This window comes from Natator depressus, chromosome 9 (assembly GCF_965152275.1).
Source record: "Natator depressus isolate rNatDep1 chromosome 9, rNatDep2.hap1, whole genome shotgun sequence".
Taxonomy (NCBI): Eukaryota; Metazoa; Chordata; order Testudines; family Cheloniidae; genus Natator; species Natator depressus.
In genome coordinates this window covers 100,613,417-100,636,518 of record NC_134242.1, presented here as the reverse complement: position 1 = coordinate 100,636,518, position 23,102 = coordinate 100,613,417, and the positions used below count along the sequence as shown (strand labels likewise).

Here is a 23,102-nt window from a genome sequence, read left to right as displayed (position 1 = left end):
TTCAGGGCACCAAAGTTAGTCGTGACTTCCGGTAGAATTCAGCAAATGGTTTCAGATTAAAAAAAAAAAGCTGAAAGTCGTTTTATTATTTCAAAATGAAATGTGCCCACTTTTTGTGGCAGACCCAGTGTTTCATTTTAAAAGTCAGTTAATTGAAAAAGCCAGATGGAAACGCACATGAACAGGGTTTGCCCAGAATATTTTTGCGGCAGAGGGAGAGGCCTGTTTTGGTGGGAAAAAGCCCAACAAAAGCCAGTTTGGGTTTGAACCAATCACTTTTTTTTCAGATTTTTCAGCTCAGCCCTCAAAGCAAAAAGTCCAAGACTTGCTGCTTGAGTCCGGGCCCCCACAGACGCCACCAAAGGCCGGTGGGGCGGGTGTGTCTGAGGCACGGACTTTTTTTTCAGAGTAACAGCCGTGTTAGTCTGTATTCGTAAAAAGAAAAAAGAAAAGGAGTACTTGTGGCACCTTAGAGACTAACCAGTTTATTTGAGCATGAGCTTTCGTGAGCTACAGCTCACTTCATCGGATGCATAGCATATCGTGGAAACTGCAGAAGACATTATATACACACAGAGACCATGAAACAAAACTTCCTCCCACCCCACTCTCCTGCTGGTAACAGCTTATCTAAAGTGATCATCAAGGAGGGCCATTTCCAGCACAAATCCAGGTTTTCTCACCCTTCCCCCCCCCCCCAGACACACATACAAACTCACTCTCCTGCTGGTAATAGCCCATCCCTCTTTGAAACCTCTCTTTATAATGCGCATGATAATCAAGGTGGGGCATTTCCAGCACTAATCCAGGTTTTCTCACCCCCCCCCCACACCCCCGCCCTCCAAAAACCACACACACAAACTCACTCTCCTGCTGGCAATAGCTCATCTTACAATGTGCACAGCAATAATCCAAGTTTAACCAGAACGTCTTGGGGGGGGGTTTGTAGGAAAAAAACAAGGGGAGATAGGCTACCTTGCATAATGACTTAGCCACTCCCAGTCTCTATTCAAGCCCAAATTAATAGTATCCAATTTGCAAATGAATTCCAATTCAGCAGTTTCTCGCTGGAGTCTGGATTTGAAGTTTTTTTGCTTTAAGATAGCGACCCTCATGTCTGTGATTGCGTGACCAGAGAGATTGAAGTGTTCTCCGACTGGTTTATGAATGTTATAATTCTTAACATCTGATTTGTGTCCATTTATTCTTTTACGTAGTGACTGTCCAGTTTGACCAATGTACATGGCAGAGGGGCATTGCTGGCACATGATGGCATATATCACATTGGTGGATGTGCAGGTGAACGAGCCTCTGATAGTGTGGCTGATGTTGTTAGGCCCTGTGATGGTGTCCCCTGAATAGATATGTGGGCACAGTTGGCAACGGGCTTTGTTGCAAGGATAGGTTCCTGGGTTAGTGGTTCTGTTGTGTGGTATGTGGTTGTTGGTGAGTATTTGCTTCAGGTTGGGGGGCTGTCTGTAGGCAAGGACTGGCCTTTCTCCCAAGATTTGTGAGAGTGTTGGGTCATCCTTCAGGATAGGTTGTAGATCCTTAATAATGCGTTGGAGGGGTTTTAGTTGGGGGCTGAAGGTGACGGCTAGTGGCGTTCTGTTATTTTCTTTGTTAGGCCTGTCCTGTAGTAGGTGACTTCTGGGAACTCTTCTGGCTCTATCAATCTGTTTCTTCACTTCCGCAGGTGGGTATTGTAGTTGTAAGAATGCTTGATAGAGATCTTGTAGGTGTTTGTCTCTGTCTGAGGGGTTGGAGCAAATGCGGTTGTATCGCAGAGCTTGGCTGTAGACGATGGATTGTGTGGTGTGGTCAGGGTGAAAGCTGGAGGCATGTAGGTAGGAATAGCGGTCAGTAGGTTTCCGGTATAGGGTGGTGTTGATGTGACCATCGTTTATTAGCACTGTAGTGTCCAGGAAGTGGATCTCTTGTGTGGACTGGACCAGGCTGAGGTTGATGGTGGGATGGAAATTGTTGAAATCATGGTGGAATTCCTCAAGGGCTTCTTTTCCATGGGTCCAGATGATGAAGATGTCATCAATATAGCGCAAGTAAAGTAGGGGCGTTAGGGGACGAGAGCTGAGGAAGCGTTGTTCTAAATCAGCCATAAAAATGTTGGCATACTGTGGGGCCATGCGGGTACCCATAGCAGTGCCGCTGATCTGAAGGTATACATTGTCCCCAAATGTAAAATAGTTATGGGCAAACCAAAGCAGGGCACATTTTGCACACCCTTCTGTTTCAGGATTCTATAGTCTCTGTCAGTCCCTTGAAACACGCACACAAATGCATGACTTAGGCTGAGCGTTGATACATGCTCTACCCTTACTCACAAAGGAAATGGGGGGGCTACAGAAATGTTTGACTTGAAATAAGGGGTTGCCAACCTGAAAAGGTTGAGAAATGCTGCTCCAGAAAACACCCCACAGAGAGTTAAAGCATTCCTGTGTCCACTACAGGTTTCTTTGCATTGCTATCTATCCTTCCTACCTCTCAAGTGTATTTCATTTAAAGGGACATCACTTCTTTCAGCCCTGAAGTTCTCTATACTCCATACTGATCTGGAGTTCCCTCACTGGCATAATTGAAAATTATGTAAATCTGAAATGCAGAATCATTAAGCTAAAAGATTTTAATCCTTAAATCATTAAAGTCGTAGAAAGAATTATCTAATTAAAGGGAGGATTCCTGCAGCATTTTATGTTTTCAGTATGATTAAATTTTTTGTGTCCCTAATTTTGTGTCTGTCACACATTGTGTCCCATATTTAGGCCATGGCAGGTTGAGAAGCATAATCCACAGTAATGAACTCTTGGGGGGTGAATGGATGGGTGGCTGGGTTCTCTCGCTCAGAGTCCTGGGCTCCAGAGTTTGAATCTGGAAAAGGGGGAGGAGATTTTACCTCTGTACATGGTATTGGTGAGACCACTACTGGAATACTGTGTACATTTCTGGTGTCCACACTTTCTTAGAGAGGGTGCAGAAAAGATCCACAAAAATGATTCGAGGGCTGGAGAAAATGCCCAACAATGAGATTTAACAAGCTCATCAAAAAGAAAACAGAGAGATGATTTGTTTACAGTGGGATCTGTGACTGGGTGTCCAAGGCATTTTGTCCCCCACTGGAGGCCCTAGTCTTGGCACACCCCAGCCTAAGAAGGTGTCCTTTTGGAGAACAAGAGCAGCAAGTTTAGACTTCAAAGAACTGCCTAGAGAGGCCACCCAGCTGCTGGAGCCGGCAGAAGCCAATCAGGGCCCAGCAGACAAAATCAAAGGTCTGGCTACAACTGGGAAGAACAGGAAGGGTTTCCCGAGTCTTAACCCAAGAAACCCAAATTGATCAGGGGCCTAACTCTGGCTGCACCTTGTTGGCTGAACCTGTTTTATAATATGATGCAATTTAAAGCCCAGGTGGCCATCTTAAGTATGAATTTATTGCTGTAAGATGAAGGTGAGCGCTCTTTGCAAGATGCCCTATTGGCTTAGGCAAGCTGTGATAGGGAGCAAATATGGGGTGCTAAGGGGCTCTTTAATCTAGCAGAGAAAGAAAGAACAAGAACCAGTGTTAGGAAGCTAAAGCCAGACAAGTTCAAATTAGAAATACGGGACACATTTTTAACCGTGACGGTGATTTAACAGTTTGAACAAACTGTTAAGGGAAGTGATGCCTCAGATGTCTTCAGATAAATACTCGATACCTTTTGGGATGTTATGCTTTAGCCAGACAAGTTACTGGGCTCAACACAGGGGTTACTGGGTGAAATTTAACAGCCTGTGATATGCAGACTAGCAGGTTTAATGGTCCCATCTGGGCTTAAACTCTATGAATCTAGGTATTTATTCCCATTTGCAGCCTTCTGAATCCAAAGTTAGGCAGCTTTATAGGACATCTGCTCCTATAAAAGTGGTGAGTGCAAGGGTTGGGTTTATGGCCGATGATTTTCATTTTTGTACCTGTATTTAGATATTGCCTGCGAGGCAAGATGAACGGACAGACCAGAGGCTAGCTTGGGAACTAGGCTATATTGGCACTTGGTGTTGAAGTGATCAGTTCAGTATCCCTGCATAGGACCGGATTGCTGAGGGAGGGAGTCAAGCACCCATAACCCAGGGACCAGAAAAGCCTCCCATCTTTGCTCTTTCCGCCCTGAGCACTTGTTCTTGCCAAGACAGTAGCGTGAATTACCATCCCGTAATGTTAGGCTTTAGGGGATGAATGGAAGGGAAGCCCCTTGAAACTATCCTTCCATGTATCCTAGGAAAGAGATCCACTGCTGACAGCCAGACCCTGGAGTCCCAACAGGGTAACTTCTCTCTGATCCTAGTCAACACCTACATGGACTCAGGCGCCAGCCTAGAAAGGTGAGACACACCTCTACCTGTCGTTCACCCCATATGACCACACTGCTACCCCCACAGGCTCTCTCAGCAGCATCTGTAAGTAATGCTTTCTGCCATCTGCAGCTGGCTAGGAGGTTCCATTCCATCCTGGTGAACCTGGCCTCTGTTAGACACATCTTGCTCACCTCCAGGCTGGATTACAGCAATGCAATGTACTTGGGCACGAGGCCCTCAACCCTGGAGAAAGTCCGGCTAGTACAGCATGCCACAGCATGACTCCTCAGTGACATGGGCTACCCTGAGCCCATCACCCCGGTCCTCTGCTCCCTGTACTTGCTTCTCAATGAATACAGAGTTGAGTTCAAAGGTCCCGGTCCCCATCTTCAATGCACTCACTGGCCAGGGCCCAGAAGCATATCTAAAAGATTGCCTGATGCACCCGGATAAGGCCTGTGGTCCACAGCTGCACGCCCCTGGCACAAGGGAACTTTCTACCATCAGAATAAATGTTGTCCGTGCAGGAGACAGAGCTTCCTCGTGAGCTGACCCAAGACTATGAAATGAACTCCCACCATCCCAAACCTTCCACGTCATGTGCAAGGTGAAGAGAGGATGGGAGAGAGGACAAGCTACACACAGCAGATGCTACTCACATCGCTTGATGCGTTGCTGGAAGGTGCTCAGACACCACAGTGAGGATCAGCTAAGAATGTGTATTGAACAGAATAAAAGTGCCGGCATCCACAACCCCCATGCCTGCGTTGAAAATAGCTTACTGGCCTGTGTCGAGGGGACACACCCATGTGCTGCACCGTTACAGGGTTGTTAGTTTGCCCAGAGAATCTTCTTTTTCCCCTCACTTGACTGGTATCTATGTAACTGAGGTGGGACAAAGTGGGGAGAATTGGGGTTTTCATGCAGCAAAGCATAGAAAGGGGGAGTCACCCTTCTTACCTCCAGAGTACGTTGGGGATCTCCAGGGCTACCAGGGGAGCCCAGCTCTCCAGCATCATGCTCATTCTTAGATGTACCGGCAGCTGGATCTGGGATCTGATGCTGCGGGTGTGCAGAAAGTAAGCTCAGCTTATAGAACTCCTGAATATCTGCAAAACAGTATGAGAAACATCCATAGATGTGGGGACTCCAAACTGAACAACTGAGAGGGCCCTGCCCAGTGAAACACAGACAGACCTCCACTCTCTCTGCATTCCCTTCATGTTTAATGGCTGTGAGACCTGGTGCAGATAAACTTCTGCCTTGATAACTGGTACAGGATTCCTCTGTCTCCCACAGAACAGCCATTCTATGCTATACACCACTCACTCCACTGCGGGCTGTCCCTGTGAATGCAGTGCTTCTGCAGGCTACCAGACGTCTACAAGGAACTAACATGTACTATGAGCTCAGTGGCACATGCTGGACATGGTTTCCCCTCGCCCCCCGCCCCAGGCTCTTCGGGTGCTAGCCCTCGGAGGGTCCTACAAACGCTTAAGCATCTCTAGTAAGTAACAGATGATTCATCTCCTGGGACTGGCAGGAAATGAGAAGGTGGGACTGCCCCAGACACAATGACTGACAGTTCCAATGCAAACAGCACCAGTCGTTCTGAACTCAGCCCCGAGGGGCACTGCAGTAGAACTGTGTCAGGGTAACCACCATGTCTCATTGGGGCCCATCCACACCAGCCTCCCACCACCCCCACGTGCTGCTTGCTGGCTGCCGCCCGGTATCCTCCTGCTTCTGCTACAGAGCCCCCAGCTAACGAGAGGCAACGCGTTGCTTCCAAGCCTGGCTCTCGGGCTGCCTGCTGCGTGGCCTTCCTTCCACAGCCCGTTTCCAGGCTACTCCAGCCTGCTGCTCCCGGTACGCAGGGCAGCTGGGGTCCTGGGCAAGGTGTGGGGGTGGCTCTGGGCCCCTGGAAGGGGCAGGGCCTCAGGCAGAAGGGGCAGGGCTGGGGCCAGACTCCCCCAGCCATCCCTTCAGCACTGCCTGGCCCATGCCGCCCGCGGCTCCAATGACAATTGCCGGGCCCTGGGGCAGCTGCCCCTTTTGCACCCCCCCCCCACCCTCAACAGCAGCCCTGCCAGTATGGTTGGCTGTGTCCCGGCTTTCTTACTGGTACGCCGGACCGGACCAGACCGGCTTACTTTCACCTCTGCCTTCAGGTTGTGAATCTGCGGACGTAGATGTCTTATAGTCACGTCAGCGTGTTCAATAAAAGGGAATGAGTGGGAGAGGTGGCCAGCAAGGGCTGGAACCATCCAGGGACTCACAGAATCTATAGTGAGAGACAGATTGCGCAGGAGCCAAAGAAACACCGACACAAGGCACCAGGAAAGAGGTGCTCTCTGTCCTTCCCAGTCAATGACAGCTGGAGATATCAACCGAGGAGAAACAAAGCTCACTCCCATACTGCAGACCCATGTGGCAAGTCTCTCCCTCCCAGGGAAGAGGCATGAGGAATTACACAGATAAGGGTTTCCCCCAGGCTCTGCTCTGCAGCATCACACAGCCACACAGGGACATGCTTTCACTGTTGCCCCCATTCGGCCACCCTGCGTGGCTCTGGGAGCGGCTCATTAGGGAAGTTTTTAAGAAGCAGGAAAAAGCCCTTTTGTACTAGAGCAGAAGAGTTCTCCCAGTGCAGGGCTGCTGAAGGCTGCCGTACTCCATTCTCCTGGGCATCCTTCAGGACCAGAGGATGTTGGGTGGGACATGCTGTGATCTCCTGCTCTGGTGGCCGCCCACTGGCCTGGGAAATGCCATGAATTCACGCAGCCTGCAGGGGGGCTGTAATGTATGCTGGGACCCACGCCAGCCCTCTGAGCAGCCCATCATCTAGAAGGTACAGAAGTGGCCTCTATGTAAGCTGCCTCTATATAAATCCATGGTACGCCCACAGCTTGAATACTGCGTGCAGATGTGGTCGCCCCATCTCAAAAAAAGATATATTGGAATTGGAAAGGGCAGAAAAGGGCAACGAAAATGATTAGGGATATGGAACAGCTTCCGTATGAGGACAGATTAATAAGACTTGGACCTTTCACCTTGGAAAAGAGATGACTAAGGGGGGATATGATAGAGGTCTATAAAATCATGACTGGAGTGGAGAAAGTAAATAAGGAAGTGTTATTTACTCCTTCTCATAACACAAGAACTAGGGGCCACCAAATGAAATTAATGGCCAGCAGGTTTAAAACAAACAAAAGGAAGTATTTCTTCACACAATGCACAGGCAACCTGTGGAACTCCTTGCCAGAGGATGTTGTGAAGGCCAAGACTATAACTTCAAAAAAGAACTAGATAAATTCATGGAGGATAGGCCCATCAATGGCTGTTAGTCAGGATGGGCAGGGATGGTGTCAGGATGTTTGCCAGAAGCTGGGAATGAGTGACAGGGGATGGATCACTTGATGATTGCCTGTTCTGTTCAGTCCTTTGGGGCACCTTTGGTCTGACCCAGTATGGCTGTTCTCATGTTCTTAAACCCACCTTCCCTCCCCAGACCCCACTGCACCTTCCTGGGCCATGGCATATGTGCGTTATCTCCTGGAAAGTGCAGTACAGAATCTGGCTGTAAGCATCCAGAAGAGAAAGTGGGGCAGCTAACAATACAGGGTGTAAGGGGAACCTGGGACTCATCCTTCGTGGACTCCAGGAGCACCACCGGTATATATGCCACATATCCTAAAAGGGCCCAGAAAGCAGTAAACCACCCAAGAAGCCCAGTTAGCTCAGACATGAGATCATAGTAACCAGTCACTACTAAGCAACACAAACAGGACTTTTGTTTTAGTGAGAAAACATCTAGTCCTCTGTTATAAAAATAATCATTATGTAACAGAGGAGCACTGGCTGCTCCCTGTTCAGTTATTCTCAGCAGCTGCCTGGAATGTGCTAAACTTTATGAAAATAGGATTAAAAAAAAAACAAAAAAACCTTCTCCCCAGGGTGTCACCAAAAAACCCAGTCTCTGGATCTAGGTCGGTGCAGCTGAGCTCTCCGGGCATACCAGTGGAATGGAGCCTGGGGGTCTGATTTTTCAGCACTCACAAGTACATGAGGCACTTCCCAAAGCAAATACGAAGGTTCCTGCCCCAGAGCAGTGGATCTGTGCAAGAGAACCCCTGAGTCCATGTAGCCATTTGCAGGATACAGTAGATGGAAGTAAGAAACAGTAGGGAAAGGCAGGGCAGAGAAGAAGGCAGGTTACAGCAGCATCACAAGTGTCTCAGTCAGGGGATGTGCACAGCGTCGTGGTTTAATTCACTAATTTCTCATGGGCATCGGGAACTGCACACGTTTGTTTCTCCCCTGTGTTTGGTTACACGGAATTATTACACAAAAGCAACCGTAAGAGAATGTTATAGCTGTACAAGACAGGAAATACCATGGTTCAGGTTGCATGTTCAACTTTAAGGGCCAAATTCTGTACCGTGACGTTGGTGTAAATCCAGTAACTGAAGTTACTAAGAGTCACTAGGGATTTACGTGGGATAATAGAGATCAGAATTTGGCCCTAATCTTTCTCCCTGGGGTAGATCGGTCATGTGAATATTATTATTTAACAGTTATACTATGGTAGTGTCTAGAGGCCAAGAGGCTGAGTGCCCAGCATGCCAGATGCTGTACAAACATATAGAAAATGACAATCCATGCCCCAGAAAGCATCCAGTTTTTAATTACATGATGCGAGACTTGCTCAGAATAGACATCTTTCCCATCCCCTCAGATTACGCAGGTGCAGCACTTTGAAACTGGGGATTCTTGCCTGTAGCACTGATGCTACGTTCATTATCATAGCAGGCCATTTTGGAAAGCTGTTACCCTCTGGCGTGTTCCACCCCAGCGGTGGCTGTGGTCAGAGAAGCATTCTTCCATGAGCCTGTGAAGGGCTTTGGAATCCTTGGATCAGCAGCATAAGGTCACCAGCCTCCTAAGAAAGTGACACTGTACAGCAGATGCTCTCATCCCTAGGGAAACGGACACTGATGCCCCAGCCCCAGGCTGGGGTGCACTATCCCCTCCCCCTGGCATGTGAACATTTGGGGGCGATACACAGATCCCTTTCAGCATGGCACGCCCATGCCCTGCTCCCCTTGGGGTACTGCAGGGACTCTCAGTGGCAGGAGGTTTGCTGCATGAGTTGGAAGGGGATGGGATAGGGGTCAAAAAGGAGTTAATTTTCTGGGTGGCAGCCTTCCCTGGAGGAGTGGCAGAGAGCTGGATCAGCTCCTGCTCTTAGCACAGGACCTTTGGCTGCCTCGCCGCCCCAGCCAGTTTGCTGCCGTGACAGGTCATGGGTATTTCCAACAGGACTCCAGCCCCGGAGCGTGAAAGGGGAAGGCTTTATCCATTATGTGGCTGCCTGCTCGTCGGGGTGCTGCCTCGGGTGGATTTGTGCAGGGAATGCCTGCAGCAGCTCTGTCTCTGCTCCCCCCGCTTAGATTTTCCAGCCTTCACAGAAGACACAACAGCTCCTTTCAGCCACAGGCCCGTTTTCAGGGAGTGAAATGTCCAGGGCACATTCTAACAGAGGATGTGGTTTCCTCTCAGCCCCACATCAGCCAAGTCTCCCAGGCTGGCCCTTCTCTGGCGCCTGATGCCCTAAGACCGAAGCTCCCTCCAGCTTCTTCCCTGGGCGTAGCACAAATGACTTGAGTTTGAAACCTATGAGCCAAGCCTCACCGCCCTCACTGGGCCCTTGCTAATCCCACTTGCTGGTCACTCACCCCCTCTCCTTCCCCACCACAGACTGACTCACCCTCATTCGTTCCATACCTGTATTCGCTATCGTATTCGCTCCACCACTCTCTGCCCCTCGCTCGCTTTCACTGCCCAGCCCACACTTCCTTGTCCTCACCTTCAGTCTGTGGGGCATCTGCACTGTGGATTAAGGTGTGTTGTCTCCACAGATAGGTATATCTGCATGAGCTTTAGTCTCGCCGGCACAAGCCGCAGTGGTAGTGAGCTCGTGGCAGTGCAGGTGTTGGTGCAAGCTAGCCACGCACGTACAAGCCCACTGAGGACTCTGTGAATGTGTGTGGGTCACTGGACCATGCTACCACACCTTCACGGCTATTGTTACCCGTGGTAGCTCGAATAAAGCTAGGTCAGCTAATCCTTTAACAGACTCCAAGAACTGGTAGGTAAGCTCCCATGAGAAGAAAACTTAAGGGAAAAGGAGTTCAGGAGAACTGGCAGTTTCTCAAGTAGACAATATTAAAGGCACAACTGCAAACCACCCCAATGCAAAGGAAAGATGGGAAGACTAGTAAGGCTCCATCAGGAGTTCTTTAATGATCTGAAAATTAAAAGGAATCCTACAAAAACTGGAAACATGGACAAATTGCTAGGGAGGAGTAAAAAAAAAATAGCACAAGCCTGCAGGGACAAAATCAGAAAGGCTAAAGCAAAAAATGAGTCACACCTAACAAGGGACATAAAAGCAATAAGAGTGCATTAAATGCATCGGAGCAAGAGAAAAATGAAGGAAAGTGTAGGTCCTCTATTTAGTGAGGAAGGATATCTGATGACATCAAGGAGGCTAAGGTGTTTAATCCTATTTTGATTCAGTCTTCATTAAAAAGGTTAATGGTGACCAGATACTCAACACAATTAATATTAACAACAAGGGGGAAGGAACGCAAGCCAAAGTAGGGAAAGAACAAGTTAAAGAATAGTTAGATAAGTTGGATGTATTCAAGTGAGCAGGAGCTGATGAAATTCATCCTTGGGTACTTAAGGAATCATAGAATCATAGAATATCAGGGTTGGAAGGGACCTCAGGAGGTCATCTAGTCCAACCCCCTGCTCAAAGCAGGACCAGTCCCCAACTAAATCATCCCAGACAGGGCTTTGTCAAGCCTGACCTTGAAACCCTCTAAGGAAGGAGATTCCACCACCTCCCTAGGTAACCCATTCCAGTGCTTCACCACCCTCCTAGTGAAAAAGTTTTTCCAAACATCCAACCTAAACCTCCACCACTGCAACTTGAGACCATTGCTCCTCATTCTGTCACCTGCTACCACTGAGAACAGTCTAGATTCATCCTCTTTGGAACCCCCTTTCAGGTAGTTGAAAGCAGCTATCAAATCCCCCCTCATTCTTCTCTTCTGCAGACTAAACAATCCCAGTTCCCTCAGCCTCTCCTCATAAGTCATGTGCTCCAGCTGCCAATCATTTTTGTTGCCCTCCGCTAGACTCTTTCCAATTTTTCCACAGCCTTCTTGTAGTGTGGGGCCCAAAACTGGACACAGTACTCCAGATAAGGCCTCACCGATGTCGAATAGAGGGGAACGATCATGTTCCTCGATCTGCTGGCAATGCCCCTACTTATACAGCCCAAAATGCCGTTAGCCTTCTTGGCAACAAGGGCACACTGATGACTCATATCCCACTGTAACCCCTAGGCCCTTTTCTGCAGAACTGCTGCTGAGCCATTCGGTCCCTAGTCTGTAGCGGTGCATGGGATTCTTCCGTCCTAAGTGCAGGACTCTGCATTTGTCCATGTTGAACCTCATCAGATTTCTTTTGGCCCAATCCTCTAATTTGTCTAGGGCCCTCTGTATCCTATCCCTACCCTCCAGCGTATCTACCTCTCCTCCCAGTTTAGTCTCATCTGCAAACTTGCTAAGGGTGCAATCCACACCATCCTCCAGATCATTAATGAAGATATTGAACAAAACCAGCCCCAGGACCAACCCTGGGGGCACTCCACTTGATACCGGGTGCCAACTAGACATGGAGCCATTGATCGCTACCCATTGAGCCCGATGATCTAGCCAGCTTTCTATCCACCTTATAGTCCATTCATCCAGCCCATACTTCTTTAACTTGCTGGCAAGAATACTGTGGGAGACCGTGTCAAAAGCTTTGCTAAAGTCAAGGAATAACACGTCCACTGCTTTCCCCCCATCCACAGAGCCAGTTATCTCGTCATAGAAGGCAATTAGATTAGTCAGGCATGACTTGCCCTTGGTGAATCCATGCTGACTGCTCCTGATCACTTTCTTCTCCTCTAAGTGCTTCAGAATTGATTCCTTGAGGACATGCTCCATGATTTTTCCAGGGACTGAGGTGAGGCTGACTGGCCTGTAGTTCCCCGGATCCTCCTTCTTCCCTTTTTTAAAGATGGGCACTACATTAGCCTTTTCCCAGTCTTCCAGGACCTCCCCCGATCACCATGAGTTTTCAAAGATAATGGCCAATGGCTCTGCAATCACATCCGCCAACTCCTTTAGTACTCTCGGATGCATCCGGCCCCAGGGACTTGTGCTCGTCTAGCTTTTCTAAATTGCTCTGAACCACTTCTTTCTCCACAGAGGGCTGGTCACCTCCTCCCCATGCTGTGCTGCCCAGTGCAGCAGTCTGGGAGCTGACCTTGTTCGTGAAGACAGAGGCAAAAAAAGCACTGAGTACATTAGCTTTTTCCACATCTTCTGTCACTAGGTTGCCTCCCTCATTCAGTAAGGGACCCACACTTTCCTTGGCTTTCTTCTTGTTGCTAACATACCTGAAGAAACCCTTCTTGTTACTCTTAACATCTTTTGCTAGCTGCAACTCCAAGTGTGATCTGGCCTTCCTGATTTCACTCCTGCATGCCTGAGCAATATTTTTACACTCCTCCCTGGTCATTTGTCCAATCTTCCACTTCTTGTAAGCTTCTTTTTTGTGTTTAAGATCAGCAAGGATTTCACTGTTAAACCAAGCTGGTCGCCTGCCATATTTACTATTCCTTCTACACATTGGGATGGTTTGTTCCTGCAACCTCAATAAGGATTCTTTAAAATACAGCCAGCTCTCCTGGACTCCTTTCCCCCTCATGTTATGCTCCCAGGGGATTCTGCCCATCAGTTCCCGGAGAGAGTCAAAGCACTGGCCACTGTCGGAAGACAGGATACTGGGCTAGATGGACTTTGGTCTGACCCAGTGTGGCCGTTCTTACGTTCTTACGATTAGAATTCAAAATGAATTTAACAAATTGGAGAAATGGTCTGAATTCAACAAGATGAAATTCAATAAAGACAAGTCCAAAATACTTCACTTAGGAAGGAAATATCAAATGCACAGCTTCAAAATGGGGAATAACCTGCTATGTGGTAGTAGCGCAGAAAAGGATCTGGGGGTTATAGTGGGTCACAAATAGAATAGGAGTCAACAGTGTGATGCAGTTACGAAAGAGGCTGATTATCATTCTGGGGTGTATTAACAGGAGTTTCGTATGGAAGACCTGGGAGGGAATTGTCCCACTCTACTCATCACTGGTGAGGCCTCAGCTGGAGTGCTGTGTCCAATTCTGGGCGTCACACTATAGGAAAGATGTGGACAAAATTGAGAGAGTCCAGAATAAAGCAACAAAAATGATCAAAGGGGAGGAAAGGCTAATAAAACGGGGCATGATTCGTCTTGAGAGAAGCAGACTGGGAGGGACCCGATCACAGCCTTCCAGTATGTGAAGGGCTGTTAGAAAGAGGAGGGTGATCAACTGTTCTCCACATCCACTGAAGACAGGACAAGAAGTAATGGGCTTAATCTGCAGCAAGGGAAATTTAGGTTAAAATCTTTCTAACTAGAAGGACAGTTAAGCCCGGGAACAGGCTTCCCAGGCAGGTCGTGGGATTCCCATCATTGGAGGTTTGTAAGACCAGGTTGGACACACACCTGTCCGGGCTAGTCCAGGTTTACATGGTCCTGCCTCAGCACAGGGGCTGGACTAGATGACTTCTCCAGGTGCCTTCCAGCCCGACACTTCTATGATCCTGCCCACACTTTGAATACACCTGGATTGATGGTGTGGACGTATGTTGGATGTGCTCATGCGAGAGAGAAAAGTCAGGCAAAGGGAGGGGCAGGGGGGAAAGGAGCCTGGGTGACAATGGAAGCAGCCTGAGGAAGGAAGGAGGAGCCCAGGACCAGCCCCCCCAACACCTCTTGCCCTGTGACACCACAGGGCAGTGTCCCTCCAAGGCAGGTTTGTATCTGCAAACGGTGCCTAGCAGCAACGGACTGCAAGGAGGCCACCCAGTACTCCATAAGGATCACTGAAAAACTCCTGATCAGACAAGCTGGTTTTCAAGCAAGAATCCTGCAGAGGCTCAGATACTGAGACACACACAGAGGCTTCTGTTCCATGAACACCACGCTCTGCGGGTGTGCCCTCTGGCGTACTCTTTGTACTGTGCCCGTTGCTGAGAGGTTGCTGTATCCAGCACACCCCCCCACTACCCAAGCCAGACCGTCTCACAGCCCAGCAGAGGTCAGGTTATCCTGGGAGAGACTCATCCTCCCATTCGTCAGTGCTTACAGCAGTAGCAGGAGCTGGTGTCGGTTTCCGAGGAGACAGGACACCAGCAAATCCACAGCAGTGGTCTTGCTGGAGAGGAAGACAAGGGCTACATAAGGCACTAATCCTCAGCAGCATCTGCAATGATGCAGGGCAGCATGTGGTGGCTCTGGCTGGTTTCCGATGATTTCATAGGGATCACGTGCAGCACACGGGACATACAAGGGGAGCAGAGGGCACACAGCAGGAAGCAGGGTCAGTGCGCCAGGTGTGGAAGGGGAATCTGCAGATTGCCACAACTGGGGTAGGGCCTGCAGTAATGAAGTGATCAGGCTTCCAGGAAGCCCAGCAAATCCTCCAGCACTAACTGCTCCACCAACACTGGAATCTCAGTGACCGCATGTGTCCTGTGGGCTTGCAGGCTGCATCTCAGCAACCAGCCCGCGAAGGAGCTGTCAGGGGCTGCTTCCTGCACAGCCTCTGCTGTGAACATCGGAGAGGGCAATTCCCAAGAGAGGCCTGGAATCAGGCTGCTCACGCAGCCACTGGCAGGAGGCTGAGTGGCCGGATCACTAGCCCCAAACATTCAAACATCATGAGATGGGACCAAACAGAATGAGACTTTTAGTAGACGAGACTGGGCTTTTGGGGCTGTCTTCTAATTTTTGCACTCCCCTGTTCTCTGTGTGTGAAACAAGTACAGTGCTGCTGGCTCGGCCAGATGGAAGTGAGTAAGGCACTGTGGTCTCTGCTACAGAAGCTCTTGCCAGAGGCCCCAGCTGATATCAGGGCTCTGTTGTGGGAGACGCTGCACAAACACACATCAGAAACCCGCCCTGCCCCCTGCAGCTTACAGTCGAATGCAAAGGCCGGTAGCCAGCTTGTGACATGGGAACTGGAACAGGGACCAAACTAATTTCCTCTCGGGTCCACCCACCAGCCATTGCCTGGGAACGACTTTTAATCCCTGCTGAGCCGGGCAAAATTCAAACCTGTGATAAACAGGTGAAAGACACCCTAGCACATTAGCAATGCTCTGAGGCTGCCAGTCCCCCAGGAGCACCGATGCTGCACCTCCAGGAATGAAGCGGCTGTTTGGAAAGATGAGGTTATTCAATCAAGTTCTTACCTTTCTGGAGCTCAGACACACAAGCAATGTTTCCCACAGGCCCCCCTGAGTCTCAAACATACCCAGCCTGCCACAGCCTGTTCCTAGAGGGACAGCTCTCCCTTAGCTACACACGGCTAATAGAAAGGCAACAAGAAAACAATTGGCACATCCAGTTTCACTTCTATATACAATCTTGTGCAGAGTAAAATACTCCCACAATATCTCTAGGGCCCTTATTCTAACTTTGGTACACAGAGGTATTTGTTTGCAGGTGGAAAGTACAGACCTTTTCTGCTTCACCAATAGCTCTGCACTTACAATGCTGCCCCACTGCGAAGGCTGTTGAATTTCAGCAAAGACGGTGCCTACGCTGACAGGAGGGATTCTCTCTTTGGTGTAGGCAGCCAGGTTGACAGGAGAATTCTTCTGTCGACCTAGCGCTGTCTACACTGGGGTTAGGTCAGTTTAACTGTGGTGCTCAGAGGGCTGGATTTTTCACATCCCTGAGCAACATCCTTATACCAACCTAAGCTCCTAGTGTAGACCGGGCCTAAGAAACTGCTATCCTCTATGCAAGTCAGTCCAAACAGGGAGCCAGCATGCACATGCCAGTGGGTTACACAAGTATTTGTGAGACAGCACTGTGAAACTGAGCACTAGCATTCTTGGTTCTTCTTCCTGGCTCTGGGAGCAAATTGTGGACTAAGGTTACAAACATCACAGCCAAATGTGACCAAGCCTTTCTTTGGATTGTCTGCAGGGACTGAACCTGGGATCTCTGGACGTAAAAGCATGAGCTTCTGCTGATGAGCTAAAGCAGCTCTCTAAGGGTACATCTAGACTGCAATTAGATACCGGTGGCTGGCCCGTGCCATCGGACTCAGGCTCGCGAGGCTCAGGCTAAGGGGCTGTTTAACTGCAGTGTAGATGTTTGGGCTCAGGCTGGACTGTGGGCTCTAGGACCCTGCGAGCTCGGAGGGTCCCAGTGCTTGGGTTGCAAGCATTAACAGAGTCATAAACCACAACAGTCTAGAGAGTGACACAGAGCCACTCTTGTAGCGTAGAGTACACAAGCACCTAATTTAGCACGATCCTTCTGTGAGGCTATATGGCAAGGTGGCACCGGGTACGTTAGAAACCTGATTTCTGTTCCCAGTTCTGCCTAAAGTGACCATGTGCAAGTACAACTACCTTCTTTGTAAAACTGGTGAATAATAGTTATCCCCCCAGGACCGAGACCCTGCCTCATACTAAGGATTGTGAATGTCGCAGCACTACGAACAGCAGCTAGGAGAAGAGCTAGGTCGGGAATGTATGGTCTCTGGGATAGCAGTTTAGTACACCTCCCCCTATGCTACATGGTACTGTGGGGCAGCCCCTTCCTCCCCACACAAAATCACATACAGGCTGCAGTTTTTGAATCATCATGAGACTCCTGAAGCAGGGGCCAAAATCTCATTATTTGTGGCTGTTCCCATGGTCCCCTAGGTCCCTGAGTGCCTGAACTGTTCCCTGGGCAGTTTCACTACAAATCACAAACTTGGCTCACCAGCAGGCAAAGGCCTCAAACACATTAAGAAAAAGGCCAGGAGGCAAGAGGCAGCAAATCCTGTTTTCCCTGCTCGTGGCCAAGCCATTTCTTTTGTGCCTGAGCTCAGGGCTCATGCGTTCCTGAGCAGCACTCTGTCCGGAAATAACCGCCCTCTCCCACAGTGACACTCAGCCAAGCACGGGCTGTTCCCGGCACAGAGCCAGACACAACTCAGCCCCCACCAGTCGCTCCCCAAAGCAAGCAACCCCCTCCTAGCCCGGTAGCGACCCACACAATCCCTGAGCAGAAGGCCTGTTCGCTGGGATGCACTAGCAGAGGAAGGCAGGTGCCACCCAGGTCCTGCAGGAGTGCGAGTGCCCCAGTTCTGAGGACAGACACATGCTTTTGGGTCCCCCACAGGGCACACACGAGGCCTAAAGAAAGCAGCCACCACATTCCTGAAAGCATGCAAAGTGACAGAGCTCCTCCTCAGCCCAGCACTGTCTGAGCCAGGGCAGGTGCCCTTCTGTGAGGCTGCGCAGAGCCCAGCCAAGTGGGGCTGCCAAGCTGCCTGGGCACTAACCAAACAAAGAATAATGCCACTCCTCGTTTGGGATAGCTCACTGCCAACCCCACGGATTTACGCACACGTTGGGTTCCAAGCTGGAGAAACACCACCCCAACGGGAAAGTGACCAGAGAGACGGAAAGTCGACTGGGACTGAAACTGCCTCGTCTCTCCCAGAGTACACAGCCCCACTGTCTGCTGCCACCACCACGGTCAATAAAGCCGGATTCCACCCAGGCTGCTACAGCCTGAGCCCCATTTTCACAGGTTAATGTTATCACGAACCCTCGCCGAGTCACTTTGTATTTAGACTTTCTACTGTGCTAGCCCCTAGGTGCCCTGGCTGGGGCTCAGGACCCCAATTTTCAAGGCGCTGTTCACACCTGTAGTAGGACGACAGTCCCAGACTGAAAGAGCCTATAATTTATGCATGTGATGAGAGAACGGCTGGTGGATAAAACGAATACATGGAGTGGAGGAGAAGGTACACAGCGAAGCTGCCCTGGGCAACGTATTGAGTAGCAGCGTCTGCACACATACACCTGCGTGTCATATGGTTTGTCTGTCGACTGTAGGAGCTCCACTCCTGCTCACAGGGACTCACTGACCCATCACTGGATTTAGTTTTATTCCAAACCAGCTAGACCCTCAGAGAGGACTCTGGAAACCTGGCTCGTGAACAAACATTGTGGATTTCAAATGTATTTGATATGGAAATTCCAGCTAATTCGCCAGGGCCTCCCTGCTGGACTCTCAGCCTCTCCCCCAGATTAGCCTGTTTTGAGCCAGACTACACAGGAATATAGCTGAACGCCACTCCTGCGCGAACAAAACACCACCAACCAGTTTATCTTTACACCTCCTGCTGACACCACGGTGCCCCCTGACCTGCTGCAGCATGTTCTGCTCCCCTCCCTTTGCTGAGGAGGAGGAGGGCTCTGCATTCCTCTCCAAAGCCATGGAACAGCTCTGTCATTGTTCCCAGGACAATCATTCATAGCTCCTGTCTCTCAGGGAGGGAAGACAGAGCTCCTGGAACCTGGCAGAAAAGGAAAGAGGGGCAGAATGCAAGGAGTTAGTGGGGCAGGAGAGGAGAGACTAAGGAGAAGACCCTCTGTTGGATTGCTGTGTGGGAAACAGGTTCTGGGTGCAGCTATGTGTGATAAAGATGCGAACTGCCTAAGTAATATGGTGAGGTGAATCTCAGAAATGCCTGAAAGAGAACTGGTTGGCATTAATTACCATGACAGGTTTTCATGAGAATGGATAGATGGATGCTCCAGGCTCTCACCACCTGGTCAGAGCTAACCGGATGCTTTTGAGCTCTCACTTGTACCACAGTTTACTCAGAAGATTTCATACAAGCCTGAGACACATCTCTGAGGTCTGGGGGAACAGCAGAGTAGGGGCATTTCTTCTCTTTCCAAGGGACTGGGGAATCAGACATCCCTTTAAGAGACCTCTGAAGACACTTTGGAATTGCTGCACATTTCCCTTGAGGTCTGGAGTCTCTAGGCATCGGGCAGGTGGAATCCAAGGGGAAGAGTTCAGATAGGGAGCTCCTGTGTCTCACTGAAGATTATTTCTGCTGTAAATTGTTCCCTGGTATTGTCTTTATATTTTTGTATCTTAAGAGCCAATCATAACTAGTTCCTGCCCAGAATTTATCCTGATCTGGTACGACACAAAGCAGAGCAGCCTCTGGGTTCGAGATGTCAAATTATTTCTGTTTTCTAAAAAAATCCTTCACCAAGGTGTTACATTTTTAAATGGCCTCATTTTTTATGTAATCCACAAAATTATTATATATTTGTTGTTCCCGCTGCTGGCTCCATACAGAACTAAAATTAATGGTAGCTTGGGTACAAGTGATCATGACTTGATCACATTTATAATGTGCAAGCAGACTAAAATTTAGACGAGTAAGATATACACTTGACAGTTTAAAGGTCCAGTTTCACAAAGCTGAAAATAATTATGAGCCAAATTGGCCGTGAGGAAGAATTTGTTCAGAAAAATATGAAAGATAATTGGAAATAATTTAAGGACACCTTACTAGATACCTCAAAAGCCACAATCCCACAATCAAGCAGAAGGCTGTACTGGTTCAAAAAAAGACCTGGTTTGGAGGGGAAGTGCATGCAGCTATAAAAAAAAATGCTAACAAATGAAAGAAGGGGGAAATTGATAGTAATGAATATAAATGACATGTGTCAGGAATGGAAGAAAATTGATAAGGAAAGCAAAAGGGACACAAGGAGAAATCTATGGCCAGCACAGTTAAGGACACTCAGAATTTTTAAAAATGTATTATGAACAAAAAGAATCTGACAATGGTGTTGGTCTATTTCTAGATAGAAATAGTAAAATTATCAATAATAATTGGCAGACGTGTTCAACAAATATTTCTTTTCTGTATTTCAGGGAAAAAACAGATGATATAGTCTCATCACATGGTGAGGATAACACTCCTTCCATTCCACTCAGACATGCATTAAAGATCACGAGGAGCTCAGGTACTAGGGTGATAGGGGCCATACAAGTACCTTAGAGAGAGGCCAAGTTAATTTAAGTTAGATGCCCACAAACAGACGGTGGTTCTCACACACATATTTATTATTCTAGCTTATTAGCAGACGAATTCCTGCAGATACCTTTTGGTCTCTGGCTTATTGGAGCATTCAGAATTGGAGTTGTGTTAATGTTCATTGGACACATAAGTCACATGGTAGGGTTTGTGCACCCCAAGGGTTACTGTTAAAATCGGGTTTCTGCCAGTCATGAGCTCAGAATTTAGTTTGTGTGAATAATCTGTAGTAATCATTTAAAATTTGCTTCAAAATTTGCAGGAACAGTCCTGGCCATTAATTTGTTTGCTAGAAAATTCATTGGAAGTGAACAGGAAAGGGGCATGAAAGTAGGAAGTCGGTGTGTGTAAAAATTCAACAGGATATTGGTGGGAGTTTCTCTCATTGTATTTGTCTAGTTTCTAATAAGACTCCAGCTGCGCTGATGTAATGCCAGGGGGGTGCCGCGCTGAAATCCAAGGAAGGGGAAGGCATTCTGAGTCCTCTGACCAGCAAGATGGGGCTGCCTATTATAGCCATTTCTTGCGTATAGTTCTTTTCCCTCAACACATCGAATTCCTTGCAAATACTCCAGGTTCGGAGTTCCTGAAAGTCAGGGCTGCATTGGGAGCTGCTTTCCCAACCCTGTGAAATATTATCTTCAATAGGAAGCAAGTGGAGAAAAACCTACTTCTCCCCAAGGGATGATAATAGGAATAGAGAGAAGCGATGCCAACACAAGCAGGCTTTGTGTGTCAGGGCCGGGAGGGAAAGGTGCATAAAACTCCATCACATGATCCATAGCTGATGGGCCATAAACACCATCATGTTTGAACACTGCAAGGAGTGCTTTATAAAACTTCAAGGCCCCCTTAACATGCAATGCCCTGGGCATCCTGGGGTGAAAAAATCCACATTGCCCTACAAATCGGCAGTGAAAAAGAAAGACCGAGGCATCAATTAGAAGGTTAAGACCAGTCAGTGAGAGGAGCATTCTGGGGATCGTAGTCTACAGGACCTATGCATGACCCGCTTTGCCTTTCACTATTACAGTTACTGTCTCACAGGTTAAGCCACTTAACAGCTCCAGCTGTACTGAAGCTTTGAGCTCGTTCACATGCTTGAATGGAATCGTTCTGTGCCACTGTACAGCCACATTAGGAGGGTACTGAGCTCAGGTCTCTGACTCCTGCAGACAAAGGGCGGTTCCAGGGCTCTTCCCAGGCCCCAGGCCCCAGACAGAGTGTAGAAAAGCCTTGACACATGAGCTGCAGAAAGTTCCTTAGAACTCACTCCCCCGAGGAGCTGGGCTCCTGCCGCAGACACTAGGAGATCAGAGCCCGGGTCCCCAACATCCTCACCCTGAGAGGGGCAGGTTACGCATGTGTGTCAGCCACCGAGTGGCTGTTCAGTGCGAAGCCAGCAGTCAGCTCACTAGGTGGAAGGCGCTTACCCAGCAGGGCCTGAAAGAGGTCACTTCGGAAGATGTGCGAGACCTTTCCAATAGAGGCCTTCAACTGCTGCTCCTCTGGAGCCCTCAGAGTGGTTTGGTACCTGGTCAGAATCGCCACGGCCCGTTGAGTGTCTGGGGAGACAGCACAGGAGAGCCCTCAGATTTCATCAGACCATCATGTAACACATCGCATCACCCACAACAATACAGAATAGCACGTCACCACACATCACTGCCCCCCGGCCCTTCTCCGTACCCACACCAGGAAGGGGTCTGCCACCCAGCAGATTCAATCCCTGCCATCAGGGACCCCTCAGGCACACCACGGACAGTGGTCCAGACCCTGCACCGCTGATTTACCAGGCAGTGAAAGACGAAGGGTCGCTGCTGAAGCCAGGCACAAATTATGGAACCTGTGGTTCTGTGGGTCTGATTCCTTTGAGCCCGAAGGTAAGAGACTGGACAGACTGTACCCACCTACCCCAAACACACCGGAATTACACTGCAACCCCAACCCTCAGCATCTGGCCCTAAGGCCGACAGGGCAATCCTGGGGGTGCCCCTAGCTGCACTGCATGCTGGGACCCCACGTCTCCACAGGAGTGGGGGGGGGAAATGTGTCTGGCTGCATTGCATCCTGGGACTCAGTCTCCATGTGAGGCCACTCACTGGCAGGGGAGAGCAGCCACAAGCTAGGGCAGTTATGCACAATGGGTGTTGCGGGCTGGCTCCCCCCAAGCCATGGCTGGCTCTCAGCGGGGCTGGGTTTGGACATCCCCCTGCTCCCCAAGCGGGTCTTTGGCAGACAGAGGCCGAGCCTGCTCTGAGCTGCCTGACGGGATTGAGGCACATAGGCAGAGGTGGCCATGGGGGAGCCAAGGGCAGGGATAGCAGGGGCCTGATCCATTTCCATCTGGAGAGCTGAATGTTTCTCTGGACGAGCTCCTTGCGCCATCAGCCCCGCTCTATAGCCCGACGCAGGCCAGCTCCTGTAGTTCCGCAGCAGCCCCTTGTCCTAGCAGGGCGACGGATCTCACACAAGCAAGAAGGTTTCACACAGACCTTGGGCTGGTCCCATCCCTGTCAGCAAATGTTTCCCTTTGTTTGGAGGCAGCAGGAAAAACAAAGGACTTCTGTGTGGGGGAGGAGGTGGGGGGGGAGGTCGGGGCACATCTCTGGACCTAGGAACTCATGCAAAAGGGTTGATCTGCCTTGCTAGTCCTGAGGCATCCAGTGCT

The 23,102-nt window shown here is 49.3% G+C and overlaps 1 protein-coding gene across 4 annotated transcripts in view; it reads right to left on the bottom strand.

Annotated features, from left to right (window-relative positions):
• DLG3 (discs large MAGUK scaffold protein 3) overlaps window positions 1-23,102 on the bottom strand; it is a 174,369-nt gene that overhangs the window by 148,916 nt on the left and 2,351 nt on the right. For all 4 annotated transcript variants that reach the window (XM_074962798.1, XM_074962799.1, XM_074962800.1 and 1 more), the window contains exons 2-3: window positions 21,865-21,996; window positions 5,305-5,453 (exon numbers count right to left, since the gene is read on the bottom strand). In XM_074962798.1, the coding sequence (XP_074818899.1) occupies window positions 5,305-5,453; window positions 21,865-21,996 (281 nt within the window). The remainder of the gene's footprint in view (window positions 1-5,304; window positions 5,454-21,864; window positions 21,997-23,102) is intronic.